Source organism: Micropterus salmoides, unplaced genomic scaffold (genome assembly GCF_014851395.1).
Source record: "Micropterus salmoides isolate LMB-PRFRI ecotype aquatic unplaced genomic scaffold, ASM1485139v1 Ms_hic_scaffold_4433, whole genome shotgun sequence".
Taxonomy (NCBI): Eukaryota; Metazoa; Chordata; class Actinopteri; order Centrarchiformes; family Centrarchidae; genus Micropterus; species Micropterus salmoides.
In genome coordinates, this window is record NW_024043855.1 from 1 (window position 1) to 12,196 (window position 12,196).

A 12,196-nucleotide genomic window follows, 5' to 3' on the forward strand; every position below is an offset into this window, starting at 1 on the left:
GGTCGTCCCAAGAACCTTCATCCCCGCAACAGCCTGGCTCGCCCCTAGGGCCCGGCTCGCCGCAAGGGCCGTCTTCCCCGCAACAGCCTGGATTGCCCCTAGGGCCTGGGTCGTCCCAAGAACCTTCATCCCCGCAACAGCCTGGCTCGCCCCTAGGGCCCGGCTCACCGCAAGGGCCTTCTTCCCGCAACAGCCTGGATTGCCCCTAGGACCGGCTCGCCGCAAGGGCTGTCTTCCCCGCAACAGCCTGGATTGCCCTAGGGCCTGGGTCGTCCCAAGAACCTTCATCCCCGCAACAGCCTGGCTCGCCCTAGGGCCCGGCCTCACCGCAAGGGCCAGCTTCCCCGCAACAGCCTGGCTCGCCCCTAGGGCCCGGCTCACGCAAGGGCCAGCTTCCCCGCAACAGCTGGCTCGCCCCTAGGGCCGGCTCACCGCAAGGGCCAGCTTCCCCGCAACAGCCTGGCTCGCCCCAAGGGCCTTCATCCCACACAAGAACCTCTTTGCCCCTTGGACCTGGGTCGCCCCAACAGCCTGGCTCACCCGTAGGGCTGGGTCGTCCCAAGAACCTTCATCCCGCAACAGCCTGGCTCGCCCTAGGACCCGGCTCGCCGCAGGGCCGTCTTCCCGCAAACAGCCTGGATTGCCCCTAGGGCCTGGGTCGTCCAAGAAACTTCATCCCGCAACAGCCTGGCTCGCCCCTAGGGCCTGGGTCGCCCAAGAACCTTCATCCCGCAACAGCCTGGCTCGCCCCTAGGGCCGGGTCGCCAAGAACCTTCATCCCGCAACAGCCTGGCTCGCCCCTAGGGCCTGGCTCACCGCAAGGGCCGTCTTCCCCGCAACAGCCTGGCTCACCCCTAGGGCCTGGGCGTCCCAAGAACCTTCATCCCCGCAACAGCCTGGCTCGCCCCTAGGGCCCGGCTCACCGCAAGGGCCAGCTTCCCCGCAACAGCCTGGCTCGCCCCTAGGGCCCGGCTCACCGCAAGGGCCACCTTCCCCGCAACAGCCTGGCTCGCCCCTAGGGCCCGGCTCACCGCAAGGGCCAGCTTCCCCGCAACAGCCTGGCTCGCCCCTAGGGCCCGGCTCACCGCAAGGGCCAGCTTCCCCGCAACAGCCTGGCTCGCCCCAAGGGCCTTCATCCCCACAAGAACCTTCTTTGCCCCTTGGACCTGGGTCGCCCCAACAGCCTGGCTCGCCCCTAGGACCCGGCTCGCCGCAAGGGCCGTCTTCCCCGCAACAGCCTGGATTGCCCCTAGGGCCTGGGTCGTCCCAAGGACCTTCATCCCCGCAACAGCCTGGCTCGCCCCTAGGGCCCGGCTCACCGCAAGGGCCGTCTTCCCAGCAACAGCCCGGCTCACCACAAGAACCTTCATTGCCTCTAGGGCCTTCGTCGCCCCAAGGGCCGTCTTCCCCGCAACAGCCTGGCTCACCCGTAGGGCCTGGGTCGCCCCAAGGGCCTTCATCCCAGAAGAACCTTCATTGCCTCTAGGGCCTGGGTCGCCCCAAGGGCCTGGCTCACCGTAGGGCCTGGGTCGCCCCAAGGGCCTTCATCCCCAGAAGAACCTTCATTGCCTCTAGGGCCTGGGTCACCGCAAGGGCCTCTTACCCGCAACAGCCTGGCTCGCCCCTAGGGCCCAGCTTGCCGCAAGGGCCGTCTTCCCCGCAACAGCCTGGCTCACCCAAGAACCTTCATTGCCCCTAGGGCCCGGGTCACCCCAAGGGCCTTCTTACCGCAACAGCCTGGGTCACCGCAAGGGCCTTCATCTCCGCAACAGCCTGGGTCGTCGCAAGGGCCTGGCTCGCCCCAAGAACCTTCATTGCCATAGGGCCTGGGTCGCCGCAAGGGCCTTCATACCCGCAACAGCCTGGCTCGCCCCTAGGGCCCGGCTCACCGCAAGGGCCGTCTTCCCCGCAACAGCCTGGATTGCCCCTAGGGCCTGGGTCGTCCCAAGGGCCTTCATCCCCAGAAGAACCCTTTGCCCCTAGGGCCTGGGTCACCCCAAGGGCCTTCATCCCGCAACAGCCTGGCTCGCCCTAGGGCCTGGGTCACCCCAAGTGCTTCATCCCCGCAACAGCCTGGCTCGCCCCTAGGGCCCGGCTACCGCAAGGGCCGTCTTCCCCGCACAGCCTGGATTGCCCCTAGGGCCTGGGTCGTCCCAAGAACCCACCCGCAACAGCCTGGCTCGCCCCTAGGGCCCGGCTCACCGCAAGGGCCGTCTTCCCGCAACAGCCTGGATTGCCCCTAGGGCCTGGGTCGTCCCAAGAACCTTCATCCCCGCAACAGCCTGGCTCCCCTAGGGCCCGGCTCACCGCAAGGGCCATCTTCCCGCAACAGCCTGGCTTGCCCAAGGGCCCCAACAGCCTGGCTCACCCCAAGGGCCTTCATCCCCACAAGAACCTTCTTTGCCCTGGACCTGGGTCGCCCCAACAGCCTGGGTCGTCCCAAGAACCTTCATCCCCTCAACAGCCGGCTCACCCCTAGGGCCCGGCTCACCGCAAGGGCCGTCTTCCCCCAACAGCCTGGCTCGCCCCAAGGGCCCCAACAGCCTGGCTCACCCCAAGGGCCTTCATCCCCACAAGAACCTTCTTTGCCCCTTGGACCTGGGTCGCCCCAACAGCCTGGCTCACCGTAGGGCCTGGGTCGTCCCAAGAACCTTCATCCCCGCAACAGCCTGGCTCGCCCCTAGGACCCGGCTCGCCGCAAGGGCCGTCTTCCCCGCAACAGCCTGGATTGCCCCTAGGGCCTGGGTCGTCCCAAGAACCTTCATCCCCGCAACAGCCTGGCTCGCCCCTAGGGCCCGGCTCGCAGCAAGGCCATCTTCCCCGCAACAGCCTGGCTTGCCCCAAGGGCCCCAACAGCCTGCTCACCCCAAGGGCCTTCATCCCCACAAGAACCTTCTTTGCCCTAGGGCCCGGCTCGCCGCAAGGGCCGTCTTCCCCGCAACAGCCTGGCTCGCCCCTAGGGCCTGGGTCGTCCCAAGAACCTTCATCCCCGCAACAGCCTGGCTCGCCCCTAGGGCCCGGCTCGCCGCAAGGGCAGTCTTCCCGCAACAGCCTGGCTGCCCTAGGACCCGGCTCGCCGCAAGGGCCGTCTTCCCCGAACAGCCTGGATTGCCCCTAGGGCCTGGGTCGTCCCAAGAACCTTCATCCCCGCAACAGCCTGGCTCGCCCCTAGGGCCCGGCTCACCGCAAGGGCCGTCTTCCCCCCCAACAGCCTGGATTGCCTAGGGCCGGTCGTCCCAAGAACCTTCATCCCGCAACAGCCTGGCTCCCCTAGGGCCTGGGTCGTCCCAAGAACCTTCCCCGCAACAGCCTGGCTCGCCCCTAGGGCCGGTCGTCCCAAGAACCTTCATCCCGCAACAGCCTGGCTCGCCCCTAGGGCCCGGCTCGCCGCAAGGGCCGTCTTCCCGCAACAGCCTGGATTGCCCCTAGGGCCTGGGTCGTCCCAAGAACCTTCATCCCCGCAACAGCCTGGCTCGCCCCTAGGGCCGGCTCACCGCAAGGGGTCTTCCCCGCAACAGCCTGGATGCCCCTAGGGCCGGTCGCCGCAAGGGCCTTCATCCCCGCAACAGCCTGGATTGCCTAGGGCCTGGGGTCCCAAGAACCTTCATCCCCGCAACAGCCTGGCTCGCCCCTAGGGCCGGCTCGCCGCAAGGGCGTCTTCCCCGCAACAGCCTGGATTGCCCCTAGGGCCTGGGTCGTCCCAAGAACCTTCATCCCGCAACAGCCTGGCTCGCCCCTAGGGCCCGGCTCACCGCAAGGGCCAGCTTCCCCGCAACAGCCTGGCTCGCCCCTAGGGCCCGGCTCACCGCAAGGGCCAGCTTCCCCGCAACAGCCTGGCTCGCCCAAGGGCCTTCATCCCCACAAGAACCTTCTTTGCCCTTGGACCTGGGTCGCCCCAACAGCCTGGCTCACCGTAGGGCCTGGGTCGTCCCAAGAACCTTCATCCCCGCAACAGCCTGGCTCGCCCTAGGACCCGGCTCGCCGCAAGGGCCGTCTTCCCCGCAACAGCCTGGATTGCCCTAGGGCCTGGGTCGTCCCAAGAACCTTCATCCCCGCAAAGCCTGGCTCGCCCCTAGGGCCGGTCGCAAGGGCCGTCTTCCCCGCAACAGCCTGGATTGCCCCTAGGGCCTGGGTCGTCCCAACAGCCTGGCTCACCCGTAGGGCTGGGTCGTCCCAAGAACCTTCATCCCCGCAACAGCCTGGCTCCCCTAGGGCCTGGGTCGTCCCAAGAACCTTCATCCCCGCAACAGCCTGGCTCGCCCCTAGGGCCCGGCTCACCGCAAGGGCCGTCTTCCCCGCAACAGCCTGGATTGCCCTAGGGCCTGGGTCGTCCCAAGAACCTTCATCCCCGCAACAGCCTGGCTCACCCCTAGGGCCTGGGTCGCCGCAAGGGCCTTCATCCCCGCAACAGCCTGGCTCCCCTAGGGCCTGGGTCGCCGCAAGGGCCTTCATCCCGCAACAGCCTGGCTCACCCCTAGGGCCTGGGTCGCCGCAAGGGTCTTCATCCCCGCAACAGCTGGCTCACCCCTAGGGCCTGGGTCGCCGCAAGGGTCTTCATCCCCACAACTGCCTGGATTGCCCCAAGAACCTTCATCCCCGCAAATTCATCCAACCAGAGCGCGGCCGCAACGGCCTGCATGTCCGCAACGGCCTGGAGCGCTCCTAGGGCCCGGATCACCCCAAGGGCCCCCATCCCCACAACAGCCTTCATCCCCGCAAGGGCCGCAACTACCAACATTGCCAACGACACATGGTCAGTACAAAGTACGTTCAGCAAATGTGCTGAATAGAAATGTTGTACAGTAACACTTTACTGGATTTTGGTTTTTGATGTCAGAATTTATTTTTTTGGTCTTTGTCCTATTAGGTTGTGGCATCCCCACAGGAGAGCAGGTGACTTGTGGCCAGTCAGGAATATCGTCCTCAGACTGTGAGATGATGGGATGCTGTGTGGATTCTTCTACATCTACCTGCTACTACCCAATGGATGGTGAGGCTTCTGATTTTTAAAAAAATATTCAAATAGGAAATGTCTGTCTTTCAAGTGACTTTTGTCCCCCCCTCTTTAGAGTGCACTGTTGATCAACACTTTGTGTTCGCCATTCGTGCCAACTCTGCATCAATCCCTGTGGACCCCACCAAGCTTGTTGTTTCTGGGAGTACAAACTGTAAACCAGTCATTGTCAACGACAAAGTTGCCATCTTTAAGTTCAAAAATTCAGAATGTGGAGTTCATGCTTATGTAAGTCATGCCCTTTGTGTTTATATTTTTCCCAGTGCGCTTTCCACTTTGTTACTTTTTTAGCAAGTTGGAAGATGCTTCACAACTTGACCTCTGTAAAACTTAATTTAAAAGCCTAGTCCTAGTTAAGCTATATTCACACTGCAGGCCTTGAGGCTCAATTTCAATTGAGATTGACTGAACAATTAGCAAGATCCTTGAAGGGGAGATGATTTTATTTTCTGCAATGGGGTTACTACCTATACTGTGAACAGAAGGGATTACATTTAACTTTCAGTTAAGTTGCTAGAGACTTCATGTTCTCTGACAGGCAGGAAAAAGGCCTGTCCCTGAGACGCTTGTCCCAAATACAGGCAGCACGTTTAATGCTGCAGCCCTCTAAGTTTCCCTCGACTTCCTCGCCCTGACCTGCCATTGTAGCGCACGGTTATGTCACAGGTTGATAGTGTTGCATCTAGATTTCAGATTTTAACTGTGCTGTAAGGTGCACAGAATATTATGTGTTTCTCAATGTGGTGGTCATTAAAAGAGCAGATTGCTAAATCACAAGTAAAGGGATTTTATAAATGCACTCACTCTAAACATACTGGGAGTCTTGGAGGGTGTGCTTCAGGCATTACATTATGCATGCTGTGTAATCTGCTGGGAAACCTGAAGCAAACAGCTGACAAGTTGACTTTTCTTGACAGGAAGTTGGTGAGACGATGATCTACCTGGCTGAAGTGCAGACTGTCGTCCAATCTCTGACCCTCCAGTATGGCGTAATTGCAACACGTGATCCACTCAGGTTAGTGTTACACAATACACTTTGACTCTGTGGGCACAATTCTACCACTCTGTTGTGTTTGTGTAGTGCTAAGCTTAAATGTTAACCCACGTATCTGCATAGGTTCATGGTTGAGTGTCGCTATAGCAAAGCAGGCGTTGCTCCGCAGTCACTAACCAGCGTTGGCTACATGGTGAAGACCCGAGTTCCACCTTGCCGTCAGCGGTCCTCTCTAATGGCTTATATGCTGTTGACTTGAGAATTGCTAAAGGTTGGGTATTTATGCCTTATTTTCTATACCAATTGCAACAAGTACAATCTTGATTCTGCTGGAGTAGGATTGCATACGAGTAGCTCTGAAATATGGACTTGTCAAATTCATTGACTGTTTGCTCTTTGTCTGTCTAACCCCAACAGATCAGACGTATTCAAGCTACTTGCCCACAAATAATCAGCCCTTGCGACTGCTCCTTGGCAGTCCAGTCTATCTTGAACTGCGCTGATATCACCAAAACCAGATGCGGTAATCCTTGTCAACTACTGTGTAGCTTACCCTCGCTCTGCAAGGAATGCACTGGTGCTTATTTATGAAGGGTAAGCATGACCGAACTCCATGTGTACTAAAACACACCCTCCTCGCCCTCTTTCTGCCTAACCATGAGTCATATTTGTCTCCAGGTGTCCCAACCTTTATGCTCCAAATGTGTCCCTCCTTAAAATCATTGACTGCAAAAATCGTCATCAGAGGCGGTTTGTGGTTGAAGCCTTCCAGTTTATGGTTCAAAAGACAAACAAATACCTTGATGAAGAAGTGAGTAATCAGGAAGCCGTTATGGGTCTAAATGGTCAAAGCTATGCTGTGTACAACTGCCCTGACACAGTAATGTGGTGACTTATTCTATCCCGCTATTATGATTGCAAAGCGGAAATGAAATTTACCAAATATGTCAATGTAATATTTGTCTAGCTTTCAAGTGTCTGCTCCAAACTGAATTGCCTCCACTTGAGATTTTGTACTTTAGAGGCAACAGTGCTGTCATTCTGTGGAAAACGCATATGGGATGTATACACTTTTCTGCCATGGTGAATGGTGTGTTTTGTTTTTCCCCTGTAGATCTATTTCATGTGCTCTACAGAAGTGTGTTTACCAGCAGATAGGCCATGTGAACAACGGTGCTTTGATGGAAAGGTGAGTCTGTAAACTATGCCAATGTCCTATCAGCTCAGTGTATTTAAGTCTAATCAATTTCTTTTCTTCTAGGCACCATAAGGATGCTGCAGAAGACTTAAGGAGGGGGGGGGGGGAATAAATCGCATTTTATAACACGGTAAACCAGGTCTTGTGGTTTTTGTTAATGTGTAGACTTGTAAGTCTGTAAATGACTTGTGTGGGGTGAAACGGTGACACTGTTCTTACAAGGATACTGTTGGTGGTGATCTTCAGCCTTTTGAGCAGAGGAATCTATCCACTGTATATTGTAGATAAAGAGGGAAAATGAGAATGCAAATATCCCTAGAGGATCAACGGAAACGCCTCAGAATAATGCAGTACTTCAACACCAAAACTACATCCTCCCCAGTTGAAAAGTACTTGGATGATATTGGGTTGTGAATGGTGTGCTATATAAAGGTAACATGACAAGGGAAAATACGAGTACTGATCAAGTTTTATTAGTGGTTGGACTTTGTTGAAGAGACTGCACAAAATGACATTCTGAGAATTATGAAGAAACAGAGATACAGCTTAAAAATGAGGGCAGAAAGCTGGACAAAAGAAACCATTACTATGTTCATATCTAAATGTGTCTGTATTAAAACAACAAAGATGATGACATTTGTAAACCGTAAGACGGTGTCTTCAGTTCTGGCATGCATTTTTGACCCCTTAGTAGCTAATGGTCATAATTTTTTACATAGAGCAGAAATTTACTTTTCAGCTGTATCGCTGCCTCTTGAGCTTGCAGTGTAAATGTGTTTTAGTTTTTATGTAGATTGTCTGTGGTGCACAACCAGAGGAATTGGTTAAATAATGAGATGCCTTGCACTGGGCATGTAGGTGACATGGCAGGATCTGGTCCATCAATAACAAAAAATACCACTGCTTACTTCATAAAAGCACAACTTTATTCACTGATTTTGCTGAAACTGGATCATATTTGATGGAAAATATTTCCTGGTTTCAGGCCTGGCGCCAGGATGAAGTGACTGAGGGGGGGGGGGGGGGATCTCTGTGTGTCAGACATGCTCACAAGTCTTTGAGCTAGAGTCCAAGGCCCAAGCCCTGAACCCTCAGACTTTACTGACGTCACTGGCTCAAAATGCTGTGAACGGGACAGCACTTTATCACGTTACCTTGACGGCGCTGAAACACATTGCGCACCTTTTATGTTTTTGCCTTGTTTTTAAGTCCTGCAGGCGATTGCCCTACAGAGTGGAGGAGAGGTAGCCTAAATGTCAATATATATTTGTCAATAATCATTAATACACTATAGTTGGTCAAATGGCATCGTTATCATTTCCCATTCCCTTTTAAAGCCAGGTGCGCATGTACTTTGGCGCATTGCTATTATGGTGCTTTCAGACCAAAAGTGAAGCAATCGTTTGGGGCGGTGCGTTTACATACAAAGTCAAATATAAGGCCAACGCCTACAAGGGAATTTCTACTTCACTACTAAAAAAAACACCCAGGTTTTTCTTTTGGTTCTAGAGAATATGATTACAAGAAAGGACATTAATGTTTTAAATGATAAAGACTTTTGAATAGTCTGCTTATTTGACTTGTGGTGCAGTAGTAGACTATATGGGTGTTTGTGTTCTTGTACTGAAATATTTGCAATAAACTTTTGCCACCCCCGAGAAATTTCGGTGTCTATTTTATATTTTCTTCTAGTTAAAGACGCTGAAAGGTGTGATTTCTGATCCATCATCATGGAAGAACTTTAAAAGATAAAAGTCCGGCAATGCTCTGTGAAATACATTTGAACATAGCCGTTTACATGAAGCTTTTCTTTTGGAGACTGAAATGAAAGCCAGCTGAGTTTAATTATTTCAGTCAGTGAAATCCATCCATCCGTCAGTGAAATGAAGCATTTAAATGTTAATGACAACCTTTATTAGGTATAACTGTAAAGTGTAATCTATTCAACATCTTTGTGATAGAATGTATTTGTGTGATGCTTGTAAGATGGTTTTAGCTGTTGATTCTACTTTTGAGATGGAGAGTAGATGGTTTCATATAGTATTTAATCTATTTCAATTTTTTTAAACAATGACATGTACACACTGTACATGAGGAAGACAATGACAATATTAGAGACACCTCCAAATGTAATGCAGCACCCAAAGGAAAACCCTGTGTTGATTAAATGTGTAACAAGCAATATCCAAGGTGTTATTTAGAAAAATAAAATAACTGAACATGCTTGCAGTATTCAAAATGTTTGTCTGAAAGATAAATTCCAGTTATACTTAAGAAAAGATTTCAAAAGTATTTGCACAGACTGTGTGCCTGTAACTTGTAACATAATGTCATACATTTACATCATTAAATGTTGGTCAGTTGATTTATTTTAAAAGAACTGTAACATCTTAGAAACATGAAATAGGCATTTCCTTTAGTAAACAGGCAGTTTTCATTCCCAAACCTGTGACTTTAGTTGAGTAGCGAGTGCCAATCAGTAGTCACCAGGTGCACTCAATTGACTTCAAACCGCCACCCGCTCCGTTTCAAGAGGCTATATCTTTGTCTGGGTGCTCAGCAACTGCAGGAGGGCCTTCACATTGATTCATGGCTGGCGTCAGGGTAGAGCTGCTGCTGGTCCTGACTGCGACTCTGCTGGTTTCAGTAGAGGGATGGGCGCGGATCAAGAAAATTCAACGTCCCTCGCCAGGTAAACAACCACCAATGACACAGCACCGATAATAAGCGTGTGGTCACTGAAAGCAGGTTCTTGCAAATGTCGTCTTTTGCATACGTCTACAACTGGACCACTATGTCATTTATGAGGGATGGTAACATGCAGACATCGCTTTGTAGCTGTCATTTACAAAGTCATGGACTTTATGATTGTAGTAGGTATGTGAACAAAATTTGCAGCGTGGTCAAATGCTAAAACAAATTGTACAGCTGGAAAGGGCTTGAAATATACTTGAAAATGATAACAAGACCAGGTTTATTGCTTCAATAATTGCACAACACTGGTCATTTAAAAGCCAAAAGTAGTCCCTTACACTTGTCTTGTTTTCCCCTGAAGTTAAAGCAAAAGGTGTGACCCTACGGCATGGCTATAGCACACTCTGCTGGCTGTCTTATGTTCTTAGTCAATTGAAGCAGATTTTGCGGGCAATAAAACCCCAAGGTTGTTGTTCAAATTCATTGAAATTTTGTTCACTTGTAGTCTAGCAATTAAACTAAATATCTATTACAGTTGTTTACAAATGTTTATACTTCAGCAAAAAATGAGATTATTTTGTGACTGACAAACTTTGGCGCGCTCACAATGCCAGTATTTCAACGGGAAAGACGGAGTCTTGAAACGAGGAGGTATCTATGGTTCTTCTGGCGGTGTAATGAATCAGAACCTGGAAGTTCTGCAAAAAGAGTAATTTTCTCAACACTGCAAGACACCTGAGGGGAAAAACCAGAGTTAACGTCTATCGGAACAAAGATGGCAGCCGCGATAGTGGAGATTGCCGTGTACCTAGTTTTAGCCTATGTATTTCCATCATATCAAGCATGGATGACCTGAGATGTCTGTGTTTCTGTCCACTCTAGCAACTGCTTAGTCATAAAGACTGGAAGAAACTATTTGGCTGGGCTGTCTACATCGATTTGACAAGAAATGGCTGAATTCTTTTGACTGCAATCTGTGACATTGGTAACAATTGCCTCTCTCCACTCCAGATGACCGCAGGGAGGACGACAGCGGTGAAGATGCAGTTCTTGAGGATTCATTGCTTCAAGTTGAAGGCCCACCGCCAGTGGAAACTTCTACAATTTTGCTAACCATGGAGACCAGATTGACACAGTAGATTCTAGTCCAAGAACATGGCGCAGAGGTACTGATAGTAGTTTCCAGATGGAATTTGACAATATCCCTTCAAGGAGCCAGACCAGCGGTACCAGTCGGCGTCGGACTGGGCTAGATGTGGTTTGCAGTGACGCTGGCTTTCAAATTACTGTGCTGAAAGGTTCATTAAGTGAAGTTAAAGTTGTGGGTATGTACTTGACTTTGCTGCCTATTTAAATGTCTTTATTTTGCTGAATGCATGTTGTAAACTGACTAGGCTTTCACTTCGTTCATCAGGCTCAAAGGACCTGCTGTCTGTTATGGATGCTCCAGAGTCTTGTGGTTATGAAGTGAACCTTGACTAACACCTTGGCTGTACCCTTTACCGGGTGCCATGTGAAACGGGTAGGCTTCTTTAAATGTACTTTGAAGTAATTGCCTTGGCTCTGTAGTCTTAATGTGTAGTTTTGCATGTCTTGAATTGAGTTCTTTCTTCAAAAAGCTCTTTGTTACAGAGTGACCGCTACAGCCTGCAGTTGTTGTACGTCAACGCGTTTGATCAGACACAAGTTGCTACCGCATCTTGTGAGAGACGCCTGAAGGTTGACCCAGGCGTATTTCCTGGCTCCAGTGGCCAATCCTATCCACATTTAAGCGCATTGAGCCAATCCGAGCGCGGCCACAACGGCCTGCATGTCCGCAAAAGCCTGGCTCGCCCCAAGAACCTTCATTGCCCCTAGGGCCTGGATCACACCAAGGGCCTTCATCCCCGCAACTGCCTGGCTCACCCGTAGGGCCTGGGTCGCCCCAAGGGCCGTCTTCCCCGCAACAGCCTGGATTGCCCTAGGGCCTGGGTCGTCCCAAGGACCTTCATCCCCGCAACAGCCTGGCTCGCCCCTAGGGCCGGCTCACCGCAAGGGCCGTTCCCAGCAACAGCCCGGCTCACCACAAGAACCTCATGCCTCTAGGGCTTCGTCGCCCCAAGGGCCGTCTTCCCCGCAACACTGGCTCACCCGTAGCCTGGGTCCCAAGGGCCTTCATCCCCAGAAGAACCTTCATTGCCTAGGGCCTGGGTCGCCCAAGGGCCTGGCTCACCCGTAGGGCCTGGGTCGCCCCAAGGGCCTTCATCCCCAGAAGAACCTTCATTGCCTCTAGGGCCTGGGTCACCGCAAGGGCCTT

General features: G+C 52.6%; 1 protein-coding gene and 2 long non-coding RNA genes across 3 annotated transcripts; 2 read left to right on the forward strand and 1 right to left on the reverse strand.

Annotated features, from left to right (window-relative positions):
* Window positions 1-168: 168 nt before the first annotated feature.
* On the reverse strand, window positions 169-3,221 carry LOC119887878 (collagen alpha-1(XX) chain-like; the record flags this gene model as incomplete). The annotated part of the gene is made up of 5 exons (XM_038698441.1): window positions 169-354; window positions 1,113-1,436; window positions 1,525-1,578; window positions 1,738-1,916; window positions 3,104-3,221. Coding segments are annotated over 5 exons (861 nt in total), but the record flags the coding sequence as incomplete, so codon positions are not given.
* A 1,281-nt stretch (window positions 3,222-4,502) lies between these two features.
* On the forward strand, window positions 4,503-7,341 carry LOC119887879. The gene is made up of 9 exons (XR_005441822.1): window positions 4,503-4,753; window positions 4,868-4,990; window positions 5,070-5,242; window positions 5,932-6,029; window positions 6,132-6,279; window positions 6,426-6,602; window positions 6,687-6,819; window positions 7,123-7,197; window positions 7,270-7,341. It is a non-coding gene; the product is annotated as an uncharacterized LOC119887879 (long non-coding RNA).
* A 2,428-nt stretch (window positions 7,342-9,769) lies between these two features.
* Window positions 9,770-11,768, forward strand: LOC119887880. The gene is made up of 4 exons (XR_005441823.1): window positions 9,770-9,898; window positions 10,912-11,225; window positions 11,315-11,422; window positions 11,533-11,768. It is a non-coding gene; the product is annotated as an uncharacterized LOC119887880 (long non-coding RNA).
* Window positions 11,769-12,196: the final 428 nt, after the last annotated feature.